The sequence below is a fragment of the Palaemon carinicauda genome, chromosome 44 (genome assembly GCF_036898095.1).
Source record: "Palaemon carinicauda isolate YSFRI2023 chromosome 44, ASM3689809v2, whole genome shotgun sequence".
NCBI classification, from domain to species: Eukaryota; Metazoa; Arthropoda; class Malacostraca; order Decapoda; family Palaemonidae; genus Palaemon; species Palaemon carinicauda.
In genome coordinates, this window is record NC_090768.1 from 6302168 (window position 1) to 6325011 (window position 22844).

Below are 22844 nucleotides of genomic sequence, written 5' to 3' on the forward strand. Positions count from 1 at the left end.
TCAGTAAGAACAGATATTACTAATTACAGTATTAATGGAATTACAGGTAACAAAATATCGTATTTGGTTGTCTTCAGATTTCGCGGTATTTTCGAATTTTCCGGAAAATCCGCGATATGTATATATATATGGGTTATGGGAAAACCCCGCGATTGTCGAACCGCGAAGTAGCGAGGGTTCACTGTAACGTGCTATTTGTAGGTACGCACTCTTCAGTTGGGGCAATGTTGCTGATTTTGAGCATTCACTTGCTTGTATATCCACGCCATTGAACAGCTGAGGTCATGCTGTTCCTTTAGAGTATAAACATTCACATGGTCACACTCGCTCATCTGTGCACGTGAAAGCTCTCATCTGTTGGTGTGCACGCACCTTACACTTCCAGAAAGCCTTAGCGCTCGAACACACTCGAATAGAAAGCATTTGTCTGGTTGCATGCAAGCACACACTGTTGATCACATGCATGCGCAAATCCTTGCACTCGCTTCCCCCTTGGGGAAGGTTTTCCTGTGCAAGAGCACCCTGCTGCTTGCGCTTACTTGTGGACATACGTACTTTCTTTAAAGTAAAGTCTATGACATGCATTCCTATTGCACACGTTCTTTGGATACCGCACATTTGCTCCCTCAGTAGAATGCTCTCACCCATAGAGCAGTTTTGGTATGATCATCCAGACTTGTTTCAGGATACAACTAGCTAGCTATTCAGGAAACCTCTGTTAATGGTCGCCTTCATTCTCAGATGACGTCCTATCTTTGTTCTCCTCCTACTAAGAGCATTTGGTCACCTGAGGAAGGAGCTTAGAATTCATTAGAGGAATATAGGACATTTATCACATGATCTTCAGGATAAGGAATCCAGTAGTGAGTGAGAGAGAGACCCCTAAAATACCTTTGTTCCGTAACTAAAATACGAACCAACGCTATATATAGGTGTATTACTTTTGGCAAAGCTGAAAGAAGAGCCTTTAGACTTTTAGCGAGGGTTAACCACCTATCCGCTAGTTAGCGGGGACTAGCGGGTAGTAACTACCCTTCTCAATCACACACCTGGGCTGTGAACCTCACTTTACTTTTGGCTCGGGGAAAGAGATGTTGTCTCTCTCCCCTCTCTAACTTATTGGCCGTTTGACTTATTTTTTCTTAATCTCATGGTTTCTTTTGTATACAGTACTGTATATGAAAACATTCTTAGTGTTTTTATGTATATTGTAAGCTTTTCTTTACAGCGAATGTTACTGTTTGTGTGATGGCATAGTGCGGCAGGTTTTCAAGGGCGGGGATACTTCGCTTATGTTCTCCCCCTTGAATGACGGATAACCCGTAGGCTGGGGGTTTCCCGAGTGACTCGTCTGCCACCTCAGGGGTGTTGTCATCGTTTGGATACTCTTCCGTTTGGATGTTAACGTCACCCTTAAAGGAAATCTGCTTGTGGCTTTCACAGAGCTTGACTTCAGTCTTACTCTTTCTCACCTACAACGCCGCTCTCTCTACATGGGTGGCTTGCGGTTCCTCTGCGGGGGAACACCTTTGCTGTGTGCGGGGTAGTTTGCTCTTCCGAATGGTTTCGTCTTTTAAGTTGAAATAATAACGGTTTTTATTTTAACTTTTTCAGTTTTGATGCCGCTCTCCTTCATGTGGTGATGGTCCAATGGCCTGTCTTGTCAGCAGAAGGAGCGGATAACCTTTAGCTTGCCCGCTCCCCCTCGGGGAACCCCCTTCCCGCTGGAAGGTGGAGTGGAACTCCTAAGTAGTTTGTTTTGTCAGCTGAATTAATTAATTGTAATCATTTTTTTTTTAAGTTTTTACGCTGCCGCTCTCCTTCGCCCGAGGATGTCGGCCGGCAAAGGGAGTGCACAGTCCTTGAGAGGGGTAGCTAGCTACTCCCCTACCCTCCGCTAACTAGCGGGATGGGTAGTTAACCCATGCTAAATTCTAATGGCTCGTCCTTTCAGCTTTGCCAAAAGTAATACCCTATAAGTAGCTAAGGTTTGTGTCATTAGGATAAAGAGAAATCACTTCCAAATATCTCATATTCCTTTAATCCTCAGTAAATTATTGACACACCTTATCAGTTATCAATTGTATTATGTGTTCTGTAAAAAAAAGTTAGAATACCATTAAACACTGAAGATAACCATTTCACTGACGTGTTCACCTACCCTATTATCATATAAGAACCTCAACTGAGTACTGTAAAATAAATAATGCTAAAGAATTTTCACAAAAATAAGTAAGATGAGAACCTCTAGGAGAAAATTAAAGAAGATTCACAAAAACAAAAAGTAGAGGAGTGGTCATGAAAACTGAGAATTCTTTAGGTAAAGCCATTACTTTATAAGGACTTCCACAGACATTTTGCAATACATTACTTGGTATAAAAATATGTGACACAACTGAGAAAATTCTTTACACAACAAGCACCAAAATAAGTATATGTAATATGTATTAATTTTTGCATTTATCACATAACAATCAACATGTATTCTGTAACTGTTTTGCATTAGTTTAGCCATTTACAATTTGGCACTTTTGTACAAACACATTAATCATCTACATACTTCTCACAAGGCAACCATAGGCAAGATACTTATGGATTTTATAAAATCAATGGTACTTTCATAATGAGCAGTTCAATGGTATTTTCATAAAGTAATTGTTTGCAAACACATCATACAGCACACACACAAAATGTCCTACCTGATGTCTTGACACGAAGCAGATAGCATTTCAGTCAATTGCATGCATACTCAGGTACACTCCATGATATAATTACTTGAGCAATGCCAGTAAGCAGTATACATTTCAAGTCAACTGTGGTTCCTGGTTCTGGTTAATCATTGATCATGTTCAAAACACGAAAAACAATTGCAGTCTGTTTAAGAACAAGTATAGACTAGATCCCTTGCATGTGTAGGTTATTGTAGTAACTTGAAATATAAGAACTTTGATATAATTTAGAGGATGATGACTTGCACAAATATGAATAATTACAAGACTTTTTATACTGTAATGATACAGTAAACTGATTAATAAATGTATTTTTTCAACACACTTAAAATCTTAACTATAGCAATACATCATGAAAGATGACAGGACTGGAGGTCCTCTAACCACATCCTGCATATTAGCTCTTGTTCTCCCCTCTCTCAAACTCTGATGACAATGTTATCATTATACCATAAACTCACTGAAAGACCTGCCACAATTCTTCTGGTACAAATACAAAAGATGATGGAGAAGGACACACTGCAAGTGGTCCTGGACAGGTCTCCAGGCCTATACAGTCAACTATTTTCTCTAGTTGGAAATGTCGACTAGGGGGCTGGAGGCTTGTTATCAATCTCTTTGCCTTGAACTAATTTGTGCTACAAGTTGGAGACAGCAAGCACAATAAGAGCAGCCATCAGGAATAACTATTATATGCTGACTCTGGAACTGAGAGACCAATATTTACAGATCCCGGTCCATCACTCGTTAGGGAAATTAGATTAGAGTCTTTTTCATATGCCTTGGCAGGCTGCATTTATTTTGGGGTGAGATATTCATTTGCATAATTTTATTTCAACAGTTTAGTATATCAGAGCCTCTTTTATTACCTGAACAGGATTTTTTACGCTCGAAGTACTTCGCATGAGCTTATTCTTCCTTCAGTGAATCAGGCTATTTATGTTCGCTATGCAGAACCTGGGCATGTTTCTACTAATGTTTTTTATTTGGGTCAAGTGTTTCCTGTTAGCTGCTTAAAGTGTGTACTGTATCTGTTTCTGACATGTTGGAAGGAAGTTTCGGAAAGATGTATAGACTGAGGTCTTAAAGATTAAGATGTGATGAACATGTGATGAGAAGGGTGAGGATCAGTTAAATCAGAAAATTAGTAGATAAGGATTATTGAAATCAATCGGAATTCTTGTAAAATTGTTGACCAAGGTCAAAGTGATCTAGACCAGTTTGACAGAATGTTCTCAAGGCAGAAGAAAGTATTTAGCCTATACTATATAAAGGGAAAGTTAACACAACTAATGATATGTGTAATTTTCTTACATTATGTTATGGAAAGAAGCATGAACTAATTTGATTATTCTTGATATGTTTCTTTTTGCAGATGAACCAAGATTGTGTTGTGGAGATTTTGACATTTTAGCCAAGATGGAGGTTCAACAAGTGCTCTACTTATTTCTCGGATTTTCATTATTTGTATCTGTTATCTATTGGTCAGCACCACTTCATTCACGTAGCGTTTTGTCCAAGACCAAAATAAATGAGGTTAGTTTTTAAGTTGTATACCGTGATGTTTAATGTAGTTTTAGCTATTTATCTTCCCATTAAATAAATCAAGTAATTTGTGTAACCAGCTTAGTATTAGTGTTTTATTACATTTTAAAATAAGTTAATGTGACCAGATCCAAGGGAGGGGGCGACAATGGGAAAGATGCATTTATACATGGCGGCCTTTGGACAATCAAACAAAAATACTTGTTTCTTATAAGAAACCCTCTGAGAATTCACTGACCTGGTCACCCTAAGTATATATGACTGGAGATTGATGAAGTCATATTTTATTACAAAATCATTATCTAGTTAACTTTTTTCGAAACTTTCGAACATTTTTGGGATATTCAGGTTGACTTGGTTTTATATTTGGATTCCAAACACTAGTAATGAGGCACGTTAGCAGTTAACTACTGCACTATAAATGTTCAGTGGCTACTTTTCTCTTGATAAGGGTAGAAGGGACTCTTTAGTATGGTGAGCAGCTCTTTGAGAAGGACACTCCAAAATCAAACCATTGTTCTTTAGTCTTGGGTAGTGCCATAGCCTCTGTACCATAGTCTTCCTCTGTCTTGGGTTAGGGTTCTCTTGCTTGATGGTATATTCAAGCACACTATTTTATCTGTTTCCATTTTTCCTTTTCTTACCGAGTTATTTTCCCTGTTGGAGCCCTTGGGCTTATAGCATACTGCTTTTCCAGCTAGGGTTGTAGCTTAGCTAGTAATGATAATACAGTACTGATAATGGCAAGAAGCGAGAAGTGCCAGGGCCTTTTTTACTGTAATTCAGTTTCTCTGTCACCATCGATACAATTCCACGTACCTCCTCTTCCAGATTGTGATAAGTTCTGTTGTGTTTCAAGTTGTCTTCCTCTAGATTTGCTAGTAATTACTGAGCAGGATTTTGCTGTGATTTAAATTACCGTTGTGAGGAGTGCGATTGGCTCATTATTCATCACAAGGAAAGCATGCTTGATATTTAAGTGCTAATGAAACTTACTTTAAGTACAATATTTGGAAGAATAAGACATTTTGGATTATATTTAGATCCCTGGTCAAGTAGTGATAATAGAATGTGTTTTTCTGTTGATTGCATGAAAAATCAGTTAGTATAGGTTTAATGGGGGTTTCAGGGAATTGTAATGTTTAGTTTTAATAAGAAGATAAATTCTTTTCTGGAATAAAAGTTGAGACTGAGGGGCTTGGTCTTTTTGCCAGGACAGCTACAATGCCTTGTTAGGGAGAAATATTTTTTATTTGTTATGACCTAATATTTTCCATTTTTTTTAAAGAATATCACATGAATTTGTGTAACTTGAATTATAACTAATTTAGTTTCAGAAATTGTTACTCAGTTTATTTCGAGAACAGTTTAAACTCCCTATCAAATTCTGTGTGTAAAATAGTTTGGTATATTTTGAATCATTACTGCAGTATCAAATAGTGGAGGTTGGTCCAAACCTTACCCACAAAAATTTTATATGTACAGTATGTTATAATTATGCATGAAATTTCACTTTGTTCCAACACAAATACTTACCTCGAACTACTTTCTTAGGAGTTACCTGTAATCTCTCTACCGACCAGAGTTTTGTGTAGTATACCCTACGCCCGTTTTCTATGGAGGGCTAACCCGGAAGTAAAGAGAACGTGCCCCAAGGGTAGACCTGGGCTAGGTCGGCGTCGGCTTGGGTCCCGTTAGTCAGTAAGTTCTCTGGTCGCGTCGTGATACCATCACGCCGCTTTCTTCTCTTACGACCCTTTGTGTCCCGACTCGTGTGTCCCGCGTGGTTACCGCGTGGTATCTCTGTGCTTATCCCTTGTGTTTTTGCGTGTTCACTACCTTTCCTTGTGCTTCCCAAGTGTATTCCTTGTTGATTCCCTTCGTTCCTGTGCCTTGTGGTTGTGTGCGATGGAGCAGATCCGCCGTTGTCCTGGGCCTAGAGTCGGAAAGTCGTGTGGAGCGTTCCTTTCCAAGCCCGAAGTAGACCCTCATTCCCTTTGCTCTTCCTGTAGAGGCAGAGTGTGCTCGCCATCGGATACGTACATTGAGTGTGTTAGCTGGAGTGAGATCCAGTGGGTGCGTTACGGCACTAAGAAGAAGAAGTCGTCGAAACGTTCGCCCAAGAAATCTAGCATCTCTTCGCCGTTACCGTCACCCAGTGGACGGTCCGACGGGGCTTCTGTCTCGCCTTCCCCTACCCAGAGTAGGGGACGAGGTAAGTCCGTTGCGGGGAAAGAGCCGAGGGCCCTTCCCCAGGAGTCTAATGTGTTTGAAGTGGGGGTTGCTGGGTTTTCTCAGGCTAGTGGGGAGCCTGGTAGTGCTGTGTCTGGGGGTTCTGGAGACTCTGCCCTTGTGCTTGGGGGGCACGTTTCCTCCTCCGACCCCTTGTGGTGTAGTAATGTTGTGCCTGTTTCTTCGCCCGCTTCATGGGCCTGTGTTTCAGGTTCTTCAGCGGCTGGTGACGCCCAGGGAAAGTTGTACTCCACGGTAAGTGAGCCCTTCGGGTGGAGGCTCCCTAAAACGCCAGGTAGGTCCCCAATGCGGATGGAAGAGGGCCTGGATACCTGGTTCCCTAGTGTAGTGCGCCCAACCTCTTTTCCAGCTCCTCTGACGGCGGTTCCAGAGTCCTTCCTACAACCCTCGACCTCTGGTACGCAGCAGGTCGCGAAGCCCTCCGTAGCCCCCGCTCCTGCCCGTCGTTCGGATGGTACAGTTTCGTCGGGCTCTTCAGATGGTGGTTCTTCGTTCTCTTCAGAAGAGGAAGCGAGGAGGAGACATCGGCGACGGAGGGAGCGGTCCAGGAGCAGACGTTCCCGCTCAAGATCCCGTTCGAGGTTCAGTAGAAAACGGTCCCGGTCTCCACGGAGGAAGTACAGGAAGAGTAGGTCCCCCGATGGTGATTGGGTCTTCGTTCTCCGTAAGAGTGAGTTGCAGCGTTCCCCTGACCGGCGGTCCAGGGATTTCTCGCCACGAAGGCCATCCTCCAGACGCAGATATGACCCTCGCAGGGAGAAATGCGAGAAGGCCGCTTCAGGCAGGCGTAAGTCCGCGAAGCTTCAGGCTCACCCTGCCCAGCGGGGGGAACCGTGCTTCCGTACGGGCAGCCTGGCCGAATCAGCACAGCTGGTTCGGCCCTCGGACTTAAAGGAACGGTTCCCTCCGTTGGGTCAGCCCACGGGATCCGCGTCCTCGTCCCCCAGAGAGAATACACGAACGGTAGTCCTCGCCGGCACGGCGATGCCAGTTCTGACCCCCAAACCTGGTGAGGAGGTTCCCGCCGGGGCGGACCGGTACCACCGCAGGGGAGTGCCTGTTGTTCCAGAACCGAAGCGCCCGGTGGGAGTGCCCGGTGACCCGGCTCCTCGGGATCAGGCGGAAAGTACTGCTGACGGTAGAGAAGGTTCCCCGACCGAGGACTCAGCGTATCGGAAGGTAATAGGCCTGATTCGAAGACATCATCGGATTGAGGAACCGGTCCCAACCGACGAGGACTACTGGAGGTCCAGCCTGACCCGCTTGATACAGGCACCCGTCTAACAAAAAACCTCCCTGGCCCTGCCTGTGGCCCGAGATCTCGTCCTGGGACGGGCTCATGTTGATAGAGTTGTGGCAGGTAATGCTGAAGCTCCCAAAACACAGAGCTCCTCGAAGTTGCTCCAAGGACTCAAGTCACAGAGTAGGTTCTATGTGCCAGAGGGACAACGACCGGGAGCCTGCAAAGTGGAGCCTGCCCTCGACGTTCTGGGACAGGGTGCCCCGGAGGACAGAGCCTCCTCAGCCCCGATTTGCTTTTCGCAGTCGGAGGCTGCGATGATGGAGGAGATGTCGAAAGACTTGGTGCACGTCTCCTCTTGGTTGGACTGGTGGGCTTCCACGCTGGTAGGTGTTCAAGCCACATATGACTTAACAGACCCAGAGCAACAAAACCTCCTGAGGGAGCTTATCATCTCCGGGGGCAAGACCCTGAAGTTCCTTACTTATCAGTCCCTTGCCCCTTCAGCGAACTGGGTTCTTCGCAAAAGGGACACTATTCTGGCGAAGCTTTCCCGGAAGGTCCCAGACAGAGAGGCGAGGGCCATGAGGAGCCTTCCTGTGTGGGGTGACTCCTTGTTCCCCTTGAAACAGCTAGAGGAGATTATGGAGAAGGTAGCTAAACGAAAGGAAGTGAACGCTCCCAGGCCTCAACCGGTAAGGAGGCCCTCCTACAAGAGGTCAGCATCAGACGGGCCCTCTACTTCTCAGGCCCCTCCTAACCTGACGAGGAGAGAAGCCCCTTCTTCCTCGTGGGCTTCAGCGCCACAGCCCCCCCGTAGAGGAGCTCCAGCAGCGTCTGCCTCGTTTAGAACAGGGTATTCTGCCTCCAGGAGGAGGTAGAGTGGGGGCCCCCTACTCCTGCCCAAGCCTCAGGTTGGGGGATGCCTCAGATGACATTGGCAGGCATGGAAGGCTCACGGAGCGGAACCCTGGACAGTATCCGTACTGAAGGAGGGGTACAGGCTCCCGTTCTTAACGGAACCCCCACCTTTGATTCCGGCCAGCCTGTCGGAGTGGCTGGCACCCAAGGACCCGTTGAAGAGGGCGGCCCTTCAAGAAGAGGTGTCCACTATGTTGGAGAAGGGCGCCATGGAGGAGGTCCTGCACCCAGGACCAGGTTTCTACAGCCGACTATTCCTGGTAGAAAAGGCGACGGGGGGATGGAGACCGGTGATAGACCTGTCAGCTCTCAACAAGTTTGTGGGCAAGACAGATTTAAAAATGGACACTCCGAAGTCGGTCTTGCTGTCCTTGAGGGAGAAAGACTACATGATGACCATAGACCTCAAGGACGCATACTTCCAAATCCCGGTCCACCCCTCAAGCCGGAAGTTTCTCCGGATGAAATGGGGTACCCAGATCCTGCAATTCAAGACCCTCTGCTTCGGGTTGTCGACAGCTCCCCAGGTATTCACGAGAGTCTTCACGACAGTCTCGGTGTGGGCTCACGAGCGAGGTATTCGCCTCATCCGGTACCTGGACGACTGGTTGCTTCTTTCCTCCTCAGAGGACGTTTTGAAGGAGCAAGGTGTAAAACTTCTCCAATTTTGCAAGGGTCTGGGTATCATGATCAACCCAGAAAAATCGAACCTATCTCCCTCCACCAGGATGACCTATTTGGGGATGACACTGGATTCCCGACTAGTGAAGGCTTTTCCGTCAGAGGAGCGGGTAAGCAATCTAATAAAGATCCTTCTCCCTTTCCTTTCGGGGCAACCCAGGAGGGCTAAGGACTGGCAAAGGCTAATAGGTCATCTGGTGTCATTGGAGAAACTGGTTCCCCAGGGGAGACTCAGACTCAGGGCCGTCCAATGGAACCTGAAGAACTTCTGGAACCAACTGGACTCGCCCCAGAAATTAATTCCAGTTCTGCCAAACACAATACCCTCCCTGGAATGGTGGCATTGCCGGTCGAATACGTTCAAGGGGATGCCCTTCGCGACCGAGCCTCCCGAGGTGCTCCTATTCACAGACGCCTCCAACCAGGGATGGGGAGCCCATCTCCTCAATGAGACAGCGAGAGGAACCTGGATGGACGCGGAGAAAGGCCTACACATCAATGTCCTAGAGTTGAAGGCAGTCCAAAAAGCTTGCCTGCACTTCATCGATCTACTAAGGGGAAACACTGTGGCGTTGATGTGCAACAACGCCACAGTAGTAGCGTACATAAAGAAGCAAGGAGGCCTCAAATCAAGGGAGTTGTGCGATCTCGCCCTAGAGATCCTAGATTGGGCGGAGGCGAACCACATAGTGTTATTGGCAAGGTTCATCCCTGGGAAGAAGAACGTCCTAGCCGACGGTCTCAGCAGGATGGGTCAGATAGTAGGAACAGAGTGGTCCCTCCTCCCAGAAGTAGCCAGGCTCATCATTCAACGGTGGGGTTCCCTGGTGATGGACCTCTTTGCAACCAAGCTGAACGCACAACTCCCCGTGTATTGTTCTCCTGTCCCAGACCCAAAGGCAGCCTTGGAGGATGCCTTTCAGCACAAATGGGACAACCTAGACGTGTACGCTTTTCCCCCCTTCACGTTGATCAGGCAAGTGCTCAACAGAGTAAGGGCTGCCCGGAACTTAAGGATGACTTTGGTAGCGCCCTGGTGGCCGGAGAGAGAGTGGTTCGCAGACCTAAAAGACCTGGCAAGCCATCCTCCGTGGCCACTCCCCGACAGGCCAGATCTTCTACAACAGCCACACTTTCTCAGGTTCCACGACAACCCACAGTCTCTACGCCTTCACGCCTGGAGACTATCGAGCGCCTCCTGAGGAAGGAAGGATATTCGTCAGGAACGGCTAAGAAGATGTCGCGATACCTGAGAAGGTCGTCGGCAGCGGTCTACCAAGCGAAATGGGCCTCTTTCACGAAGTGGTGCGCTTCGAAGAGCATCAAACCCCTCAAAGCCTCAGTCCCAGATATCGCAGACTTTCTAGTATATCTCAGAGACGAGATAGGAATGTCAATCCCAGCTATAAAAGGAGTACGAGCAGCCTTGGGTCAAGTCTTCCTTCTGAAGGGCATCGACCTGGGCTCCTCTAGACACATCTCTATGCTTACCAGGAGTTTTGAACAGTCCTGCCCCCCTCAAACTGTTAGGGTGCCCCAGTGGGACTTGGCTAGGGTTCTGAAGATGTTAAGTAGCCCCCCGTTCGAACCGATGAAGGATATTGTAGACAGGGATCTCACTCTCAAGACGGTCTTTTTGTTGGCCTTGGCCTCTGCGAAAAGGGTAGGGGAGATCCATGGGCTATCTTATGACGTCTCTCATTCGAAGGGGTGGAGAGAAATCTCCCTCAAGTTCGTCCCTTCGTTCGTGGCGAAAACCCAGAACCCAGCAGTCTGGGATCCTAAGTTCGAGGGGTTCTCTCTGCCAGCTATTCCTAGGACTGGGAATCCAGAGGATTTGAGGTTATGCCCTGTCCGGGCCATTAGGAAATACCTTGAGAGGACTGCACATCTCCGGCCGGGCATCAAGAGCCTTTTCGTCTCCACAAGTGTTACAAAGAAGCAGGTATCGAAGAATACCATATCCTTTTGGTTGAGACAAGTTATTGCCAGGGCCTACAAGGAGGAGGGACTGGCCGTGCCAGGTACTCCTAAGCCCCATGACATCAGAGGACTGAGCACTTCCTTAGCCTTTGAGAAGAACATGGCAGTGGGCCAGATCCTTCGGGCGGGAACCTGGTCGAACCAGTCGACCTTTACTGCCCATTACCTCAAGGATTACTCAAGAAGGTCTTTAGACGGGTTCTCCATTGGGACAGTCATCTCCGCGCTCCAAGTGATTTAACGGTGAAGCCCCAGGCACAATCGTGGATAGCAAAACCAGGAGACACAGGTTCGTTCCTTTTCACCCTAATCCCCGTTTCCTATCCCTATCGGAGATAACCACACTTATGTAACCAATGAAGAACACGTCTCCTCAACTTTGTTACTGGACTCAACATCAGAAGATTTTTCAAAGGGTGAGTACTTAGACACTAACATGAGCTCTTTGTGTAGTTTACCCTACAGTTCGTTTCCCAGTTTTTTAGAACCTAGTTCATATCTAGGCTACTTGGCGTCCGCTTTGCTGGGTCTGAAGGTCAGGAAGCCACTCCCATCTCCTAAAGTGTAAGTCTCCTAAGAAAGTAGTTCGAGGTAAGTATTTGTGTTGGAACAAATCAAAAATTTTAAGTAATTTTTATTTTTCCTAACATACTTACCGAGAACTACTTTCGGGTAATGGCCCTCCCTACCTTCCCTGAGTGCCTTTCTGCCCTTGCAGGGACTTGTTGCAACATCCGAGGAACTTACTGACTAACGGGACCCAAGCCGACGCCGACCTAGCTCAGGTCTACCCTCGGGGCACGTTCTCTTTACTCCTGGGTTAGCCCTCCATAGAAAACGGGCGTAGGGTATACTACACAAAACTCTGGTCGGTAGAGAGGAGATTACAGGTAACTCCTAAGAAAGTAGTTCTCGGTAAGTATGTTAGGAAAAATAAAAATTACTTAGAATTTTTTATATTTATACTGAAGTGTATTGCACCCTTTCTGAGTGGGGATACCTTAACTTGGTGAAAGAGTTTGTGTATTGCCGCGATCAGCAAAGCTGTAATAGTTAAGGCCATCCATACTAGGTTGGTATGTTGTAAGCAATCAGACCAAAGTCTCCCACCGCCACCGATCTGCACTGGCCAGAGTGGTGATGAAAATGGCCAAACCTTTGTTGTGCAGTGAACTAGAAATGGCTGCATTTGTTGTTGTTGTCTTGTACTGTACTGTAATTTAGGAATTGATCTGCAGATAAATTTAGTAGGTATATGACTGCTTCTGATAGTTTATTTAAGAATATGATGATATTTTACTATTTTCAGGTTGCAAAACCCAATTTTGTTTTCATCTTGACAGACGACCAGGACATTGTTCTTGAAGGAATGTCTCGCATGCCCAATGTTATCAATATGATCGGAAAATTAGGGGTTACAGTCAGCAATTCTTTTGTTGCTAGTCCCCTTTGCTGCCCTAGTAGGTAAGAGGAAAGATAGTAATAGTAGTAATTCTTAATGATAATGGTGATGATAATTTTGTTTTTGTCCTGGTTTTTACAGTAGATGCAAATTCTCTTTTTCTTAAGTTATTCTTTTATTTCTATATACAGTGATAATGTTGACTGGTTTGTTGCACAGTAATTATATTTCATGCATGGTATGTACCATCTGTATTATATCGATATAAGTAAAACAGTCTTGCAGATTGAAGTTGTGTGGTAGTACCAATGATGGTATACCATGCAGAATGAAATAGATTATGCTGTAGTATATTTATGTGGGTGTCCATCTAGGATCTGTCTTGAATCCTTTTGCCTCTTTCCTTGTAATGGAAAAAGCTACAAAAGAATGCAGAAGCTAAGTCTCTTGTAGTTGCTGTATGCATTTAACTAGAATTCACTCATATCGTGTTACATTTGAGCTCTCTGGGCATTGTTAACTTCTCAGTGATTGATTGATTTTGGGTTTTCTGGCATCCTGGCAATGAAGGTCATTATGTGGGTATCATTTGTTATAAATAAACTACAAATGAAAAGTCAATTTAAAGCATAAAAGTAAACAGATCAGTATAAACCTTAACTAGCTTTCAGAAGCCCTGCTTCTGAAATAAATCTAAAAATGCTGTTATTATCGTACAAGTCTTGCTCCCCAAGAATTTTGGTAAGGATGAACTTGCCATCCCCACCGTGAGCCTCAAACAGATATCTATTTCTAAAGTACAGACGAGTGGGGCATTTGTTCAATAAATGATTCACTGTCATGGGTACCAAACAGTCATTGCAATATGCCTGGTATTGGCCACTCATTAAATATTCATGTATCAAATGAGTGTGCCTAATGCAAAGCCCACAGAGTGGTCTGCCACTCACGGGCCACAACGTTATAGCTCAAAAGAGATGCAACTCGTTATTTCCCTTATCTTATTTCCATGTAGGGTATCCCAATGCTGCTGCCAAATATAATAAAACAACTTCTTTATGCTTGCTAGAATATCATTACAGAGGAAGATAAATCTTCTTGAAAGCAATTCAACTGCAGCTTTCTTTACCACTCTCTCTATTTCCTCATTTCCAGCCACACCTACGTGTGCCTGAACCCAGCAAAACTGAACTGTTATACCTCTTAGCTTGATAACAAACAACCACTCTAAAATCTTTAAAACTAATGGGTTACTGGAAATAAGAACTTTTAAATAACAAACTAAAAGATGGTAGTTGGGACAAAAGTGATGCTCTTGTAGCCTTTTTTCCAACTGGGTAAAGGTTCCTTTCTATGAGGTGATGACTTAGTAATTATGTCATTCATAGCAGACAAATTTCAGTATTAGAGGTACTGTATCAAGTTTTATTGAGCCTGAACTCGAAGGTCTCCCTTATGCACATTTGTGTCTGTGTTTTGCACGTTGATACACTGGCCTTAGAGCAGGGAAGACAATAATTCTTTGGTAGTTATATCATATTGGATTTCCTGTTCTAGCCTTTTATAGGAAAGTCATTGGAGACCACGCAGCACACTAACCCCAAAAATTAAAAGGAAGCACAGGAAATATTTTAGTGAGGAAAGTTGGCAAAGGTGTGGATGTGAAATGAACAATATTCATTGGATATTCATTGAGATGCTCAGAATTGCAAAATGTATTAGGGGTGAGATTTTTTAGTGCTGAAATGGATAAGATAAGAAAATTGGGAGGAACACCATATTTTGATGGAAGGACAGGCTTCAAAAGACACTAGGCTATGAAACAGTATTGAGAAGAGAGTAAGAAAAAAGTAAAAACACTGTGTAAAGTAGTAAAAGCTTGCTAAGCTATTAGCAGATATAAATCCCATTCATAAATAGTATAGTAAATTATTATAATGGGGAAGTTTTAAAGATGTGTTGTTCAGAGATTTATAAGTGGATTGGGATCTAGAAAATTGAGATATATTAGATGTGATAAGAAGGGATATTTAATAGTTAGTGAAACAAGTAGTGGCTATAAAAAGAACATGATGAAACCTATTAGACAGAATCATAAATTTTGAAAAAGTACATAGATACCAAATAGGAAATCAGACAACAAGTGCTTGTTAACTTAGTGACTATCACCCCTGTACTTGTCACCTGTGGCCTGTCACTTCCACCCTCTCTGTGCCTGTGGTTCCAGCCCCTGTGACTCATAGTGGCCCAGATTCCCCTGGCTAGGTGAGTCAGAGGTACACGGTTCCATACGGGCCCCTGTTCACCGACTTTTGGCCATATGTTGGAAGAGTATGAGTACTCTTCTTCACCTTTCCTACCTTGTATTCCTCTCATCAAGTTGATGAATTTCTGCATTGACTGTCATAGGAGGTGATGTAAGTAAACATGCACTCAAGCTGCTTAATGAGAGATGGGAGAATGTCTTCCACTTAATGCAAGGCTGAACTCTCCAACACCTTAGGAGAACTAATTGCAGAAGCCACTAGGGAAGAAGACGGGTTAGCAACTTGTAATATAGGTTCTGTCATTACACCAACTTTAAGTTGAAGAGAGCAGTCATTTACTACTGTAGATTTAGGCAAGGGGGCAGTGTGGAAGGATTCATGTGATAGTAAAATGAGGACTAACTAGTTTTACAGTGCCGAGATGTGTCTGCTGCTTAACCCTGGATAGGTACGCTCCTCGGACACCCCTTTAAGGGTATACTCGGTCGCGCTCGACCCCGACTCCGAAAAAAATTCAGGAAAGATTTAGTTATGGATCAATCTGTATTGTTTGACTTGCTAAAAATACTTCAAAGAATGCTAAAAACTACTGAAAATATAAATGATACCCATCTACAAAATAACTATTTATTGGAAATATATTAAAAATTTAAGTATACAAAAAAAAAGACGACGTAAATATTCACAAAAAATAGAAATATACATATACACATAAATCCCTTTAGGGACACCTTCTTAGATGGCAAAGCAACAGCGTGTAATTGCTGGAAATGAGTTGGACCCATAGAAGTCAAGATTTGAAATGAGAAAAAAAGGGTAACTTTTTTTGGCCAAAAAAATTTGTCCAAATTTCATGAATTTTTGGGGTTACCCAAATGAAATAGGAAGAGGCTAATTTTTTATAGAATAAACTCATATTATCCTAGAACAGAAATACATAATAAAATGTGCACTAAGATGTAATTTACTGTTATATCAGGGGCGAAATCTAAAGGTCATTTTTTGATGGCCTAGTTTCACAATGTAAATTTCTTATGAAAATCATTGTATCTCCTATAAAATATGATATTTATGCATTAAAATATACCAAAATATCACAAATTCTATACAGAACAAGAATATATAGAGATATGCCATCTAACCTTTCGGGTATGTCAACAAAATGGCCGCAGACCGCAACAACTCTTACAGCCCAATCTACCACTTGAAATGAAGAATGGGGTTGCAAACTCCATATTATCATCAACATCTCTTTTTAACTTCATTAGAAGTGTGTTGATGACATCCATGCCGAGGGAATACTGTCTGCTGGCCATTATTGAAGATAAATTCAAAATAAATAGAAAAAAATCAAATTTGCAAAAAATAAAAAAAATTCAGAAATTAGCATTTGAGGGAAAATGGACCTCATGGCAATATATGGCATCTAAGCCAAAACCAATGTCATGCAAGTGGTAGACACACCATCCATCCACACTTTCCAACTATAAAGAACCAAACAAGTATCAACACTGTTCGACAATTTATAATTATGTAATAACTTTGCTGTTTGATCACTTACCCCTATAAAGGTATGTCAGGGTCGAGGTCGACCCCTGGGGGGGGTAAAAAAACGGGGAAGGAGGGAAGTTAGACGAAAATCAGTCCTAAAGCAGACAATGGCATGTAGACTAGTCACCCCTTGCAGGTCGATCACTTCCATATTTGAGACAGCTGATGATTTATGGGGAAAAAACAGGTTTTGAAAATGCTGTAGGGGTCGCATACAACCCATCATACCTTTCCAGGGTTAATATGATTCATGATTGATGTATATGGGAAATGAGTAGTAGTTGTTGTTGTTGTTGTTTTTGTTGTTGTTGTTGCTGCTGATGATGATGATGGTGGACCCAGTAAGGTAAATGGCTCAAATGTAAATATCCCCCATTTGGAGATGATGATGAAACATCATGTTCTGGGGTGAGTGAAAGAGGGCTAGCAGAGTATCAAATTTTTTGTATAGGTGAGATTTTAGAAACAGAGTACCGTGTTTATATACATTTTTTCTTTTGATTTGTTCTTAAATCTTATCACAAGGCATTGGTATCATAGTAGGAGGAGGCACAACTTGATGGAATGCATCATCCAAGGAGAAACCTTCCTTGACCAATGGTGCTTGTGACGATACCCTCTTATAAGTGAAAGTTTTATCTGTGATGATTGGGAGATTGCTTTTAAGAAAACAGGAACCATTGATCTGTATTCCAATTTTCACATAACCTATACTTTTTCTTCTTCAATCATTGTTGCCCATGACAAAATAAATACAGAACATAAAGATTTTTATGTAGGGCATTGATATTCTATGAATCTGTACTAGGTGATCTTTTTTAATTTCAGATCAAGTATTCTGACAGGACAGTATGTTCATAATCATGGTGCCCTAAATAATTCTGTAAGTGGTCATTGCAGTAGTTCACAGTGGCAGGTAAGCAAAATTATTTTTTGATAATGTTATTTCTTTTCTTGAATATCTAGTTATGCATATAGGATTTTGAGCAAGGTTTAGTTGATGCTAACTTGTTTAAAAGTTCCTTTTAGATGGGAGTCTGAATTCTTGGTTACTTTTTGAAAATGTTTGGTGTAAGAATAAGTTTTTTGGTTTTGTCAGTTATTTATGTGTGCTTACCATTTTGATATTTCCTCTACATGTGATTTGCATTTCAGAAGTATAGTTAGAGATAGGAGTTTGCTTAATAACAGTTTTAAACACATAACCACTTGATTCCAGTGTTTGCATTGCCATTAACAGTTTTCATAAAGCTTGTTAGGAATGAATACAGTCGTTAGAAGCATGGAGATACAGTATTGATTTCATCTACTTGGGGAAAAAAAGTTCCCAAGCCCCTCATCTCTATCTATCTAGTTACCAAGGCACCTCCCAAATTTTGGGGGAGAGCTGACATAAAAACAAAAAACAAATGGGGCCTTTTCGTCTCTTCACTCCTCCCAACCTGAAGGATTCAGCCGAGTTTGGTTGGTACTGCTAGGGTGCCACAGCCCACCCTCCCCCGTTATCCACCACAAATGAAGCTTCATATGCCGAATCCCTTATTGCTGCTACCTCAGCGGTCACCAAAGTGACTGGAGGAAGCAGCAGGGCTTGCCAGAACTGCGTCACAATTGCTTGCCATTCATTCATATTTCCAGCACACTCTTTTGCCTCTCTTACATTTATCCTCCAATCACCTCAAGCTTTTTATCACTCCATCTATGCACCCAAACCTTGGCCTTCACCTTGTACTTCTCTAGCCTGCCTTGCCCCTCTACCATTATTGTCGTTTGTGTACCTTTCTTTTTTGTGAGATATTGAGGACCTTGGGTTTAGACTGGTAATTTCCCTGGTGAGTGTCAAGTGCCCTTTCCTTCAGTATGTTTCTTGAAGTACACACCATTATTTTAATTAACAAGCATGACAGACTACTCTTGCAAGAACAAGTTCACCTTCACTGTGCATGTCATGACCGTTTTCTTCCCAAATATTTTTTGTGGATGGTTCTTCCTTCATCTTCTGGCGTAAATTGTTCTTCAGGTAACATATGTTTAACGGAGTTACAGTGAATAAAAGATAATTTTCTCTTAAGAAAATTTCAATACAAATCCATTGGTCATAATATGAATATCCTTTTTCTTTCTTTTATTTTGGGGTGTGTTTTTTGGTGCATAAGTAGCTGAAGAAGTAAAGAGAATCATATGTTGTTCTAAGCATGTGCAGTTGGACCTGTCAATCTGGAAGGGTACAAATTAGTTAGAGGGATTTTTCTTTTTGCAGAATGGAGTTAACATATTAGTAATGATTGATATTAAAAAGCTTGATTTGGGCAATAAAGATGTTGTGTTTCACAGTATAAGGCTAATTATGTCATTAAGTAGTTGAACTTTATTTTATTTGGTTGTAGAGTGTAAAAATTGAAAATTACAAAAATATTCCATATGAATGGTTGAATTTACCAGAAAATTTTGGCAAAGGACATCATTTACATCCATCAGAATTTCAAGGATTGTTAATTTGCGTGACTGCAAATGATATTGTCGACATTTCAAAGGATTGTAATTTTATTTTAAGTTTTTATTAGCTGAAGGAATTTATGTGTTTGATGCTTATGCATGGCATGATTAACCAATCGATATTCTTTTGAAACAAGAAACTATTTTTGTATTTCCCAGTAAAGTTGATAACATTACATGTGCTGTATTATAATTGTATAGACAACATTGAGCTGTAAGGAAGTATGTCTTTTGCAAAGCAACAATATTCCTTTAGAAAGTTGATTAGCTTAAATTGTTTAATATAAGCTGTTTCATCAGAAACCCAGCAATCTTATTAGCTCTTATCAGAATCTTCACTTTCCCCAGGCAAGGACTTTCTTAATTCTTGTAGACAGAAGGATAAGTAAAGATGAAATTGACCTATGTGCACCATGAACTCAACATGACTGTCCTCATAATTCAATAATCTTTTGCAGGTATTATATTTTGTATAAGATTTCTAATAATGACCTAATGTTTGAATCAGCCCATCCTTACCTCACATCTACACTGCAAGATTATTATACTCTTACTGTCTAAATGGTAAAACAAGAACAGTGATAAACAGAAAAATGTTCCAGTAATTTCCCAGTCTGTTTTTTGCAAATTATGAGGAGTGCTGTTCATTTTTATAATGGGTTTATGGTAGGCATCCACTATTAGCCATTTTTAGGTTCCCTTTTATGTTCTGTCTACAAAATCTGAAAAAGTACTTGTTTAGAGATTGTGTAGACTACAGTGGCAACCACTGTATTCCACACAATCTCCGAGTGAGCGATGGAATTGTATTAAATGGTGTTTATGCTTACAGAACTTATCCTTTGTGCTTATTAAGTATGGTGTAATGGTTTTTATTTATTTTTTTTATATATTCACTGATAATGCATATCAATAATGTGAATTTTTCTTTTTCTTTCGTCATACTATTCACAAGGGAAATGAATTTCTTAATTGGATTATGTTCTTTTTATATGTTGTAATATGGATTGAATGATGTTTGTGATTAAACATTTTGAAAATACTTTGCAGTTACATTGTACAAAGAATGTTTTTATAGGTGTTTCAAGATATGCCATTTAAAATTACTTTTTTAGTGCAATATTAAAGTTCAGATTTAATCGTTAGTTTTGAGAACTTGTAATGATAAAAGAGTAATGAAAAAGTAAATTAATTCTGATTTTATTGTAAAGTTTTGCCCTTTGCATTGTCATATCTTGAAAGGGAATTTGACTTCACAAACTGTCACATGTTTTATGTAGACATTGAAAGGTTGTCAACACACACAATTTATCCCCAGGCTGGACCAGAGAGGAAGAGCTTTGCTGCACACATGCACCTTAATGGGTACAGAACATTCTTTGCGGGTAAATATTTGAATCAATATGGAAAGGCCAACGCAGGTGGTTTGAGTCACATTCCTCCTGGCTGGGACTGGTGGATTGGACTGGAAGGTAACTCGAAGTACTACAATTACACTCTGTCTGTTAATGGAACTGCGGAAAAACATCATGATGATCCACATAAAGATTATTTGACCAATGTTATTAGAAATAGAGCTATGGAATTTTTAACAAGTTCATCATTTGATAGCCCATTCTTCATGATGTTGTCTACGCCAAGTGCCCATGCCCCATTCACTCCTGAACCAAAGTATGCAAAAAACTTCTCATCACTAAAAGCACCTAGAGGAGAAAATTTCAATGTTGTAAATGGGAAGGATAAACATTGGCTTTTACGTCTAGGTGTTCAACCTTTGCCAAATGAACTTATTTCAAAGGTTGATGATATATTTAGGAACAGGCTGAGGACTTTGCTGACTGTTGATGATATGGTTAAAGATGTTATTGATTATCTTTCTTCCCAGAATCAATTAGAAAACACATATATTGTTTTCACTTCAGACAACGGATATCATCTGGGTCAGTTCTCGTTGCCCCTTGACAAACGTGAACCATATGAATCAGACATAAGAGTTCCACTCTTGATTAGGGGCCCTAACATTCCAAAGGATTCTGTAATTGAATATCCTATTACTAATATTGATTTGGCGCCAACTTTCTTAGATTTAGCAGGCATACCAGTACCAACCTACATGGATGGCTCATCAATGAAATCTGTTATAACAAATAATGGAAGCAGTTCATCTAAAGATATCCATGAAAATAGTTTAGTTGGGGTTACTAAAGCTTTCAACTATTTACGAAGATCAGTATTGATAGAACACACTGGTGAATACGAGGATGAAAATGTAGGATGTTCTTTTCTTGGACCAGGCTTGGCCGGTTGTAATCCTAATTTTTCGTGCAAGTGCGAAGACTCAAGAAATAATACGTATGCATGTGTGAGACAGGTTAGTCAAACAGAAAATCAGGTATTTTGCAAATGGAATGATAACGAATCTTTTGAGGAGTTTTACGATTTAAATAGAGATCCATACCAGTTGAATAATACTATAAGTTTTATCAGCAATGAAGTCCATAGAAAACTTAATAATCTTCTTAGAAATCTTCAGCGATGTAGAGGAAGTAGGTGTCAAGAACTTGGAAGTTTTGTCATTTAGAAATTAGCTAATAGCATGACTGGAAATTGTTGTATATTTAAGATTGCCTTAAATATTCTCCATCCTGTTTGATTTGATCTTAGTTAGTTGGTGATAATTCTGTGCCTTGTGCGTCTGTTCCATTTAGTTAATGTAAAAATTTAAATTCTGTAATGTAAAACTAGGCAGTATATGTATAAATTTTATATAGTAGATGTTATCCATGAGTAAGAATAGCTGTTATTTCAAGATTATGAGGTAGTCCAGTATACTTTTATTAGTTCAATATGCCTTTGTTGTTAAGGCCTACTACTTAAAAAAACTAAATTTGTTAGTTTATGATACAGTATTTTATGATGTATATCCACAGACTCCCTTGTTGTTTTATAGTGTAGTTGTTTTTGGATGTGTCCTGAGATGACACATTTTAAGTTGGAGTGACTTGATCTTTGTGACATTATTTGAATTGAGCATTTGGAAATCCGTGTCAAGTTGTATTTTGTGCAAAGCTGCAAGCTTGGAACTAGTTAATTACTTAACATAAGGTATGACTGACCAAATAATTTTCAACTCGTGATGTGTAGGCTATCTTGTTCTGTCATTGAGTGCATTGTGACATGAAAGTCAAAAGTTAAAATGTTGAAAGATTCAGGGTATTTGAAAATGCAGTAAATTTAATTCAACTCTCTCTCTCTCTCTCTCTCTCTTTCTCTCTTTTGTAGAATTTATTTTGATGATATAAAATACTACTTTAGGTTAAAACTGGATTTTGAGGTGTGATTTAGAAAGGTTAAGAATCATTGGATTTTGTGATGTGATTTAGAAAGGTTAGGAATCATTGTTTGAATGGATGTACTATATGAATGGCTTGTGTCATGAGTACAGTATTTCTAAAGGGATTTTGACAAAGGAAAAACCTATTTCTGGGCGAGGGACCTGTGTTGCTCCGTGAAATGCTCCTTATAGCACCATTTCTAAGGTATAAATACTGCTAGATATACCAGAGAAAAAGTTGCAAGGAATGCCAGGAATATACCCAGCTCGCTCACCCTTATAGGGTGTCGGTATAGAAACTGGGGCGTGTTAAAACCACTACCAGAGGTCCCTTACCAATTAGTCTTCTCCTTCCTCAATATCCCCCGATACTACTTGGTGCCGTTCAACATCCGACTACTGCCCGCTACTACAGCTACTGCCCCCCCCCCCACTACTACCA

At 41.6% G+C, this 22844-nt stretch overlaps 1 protein-coding gene across 3 annotated transcripts in view; it reads left to right on the plus strand.

The window, feature by feature from the left end:
* LOC137634523 (N-acetylglucosamine-6-sulfatase-like) overlaps window positions 1–22593 on the plus strand; it is a 46104-nt gene extending 23511 nt beyond the window's left edge. For all 3 annotated transcript variants that reach the window (XM_068366966.1, XM_068366967.1, XM_068366968.1), the window contains 4 exons: window positions 4105–4265; window positions 12662–12816; window positions 17401–17488; window positions 20387–22593. In XM_068366966.1, the coding sequence (XP_068223067.1) occupies window positions 4105–4265; window positions 12662–12816; window positions 17401–17488; window positions 20387–21649 (1667 nt within the window). In that variant the 3' untranslated portion in view covers window positions 21650–22593. The remainder of the gene's footprint in view (window positions 1–4104; window positions 4266–12661; window positions 12817–17400; window positions 17489–20386) is intronic.
* Window positions 22594–22844: the final 251 nt, after the last annotated feature.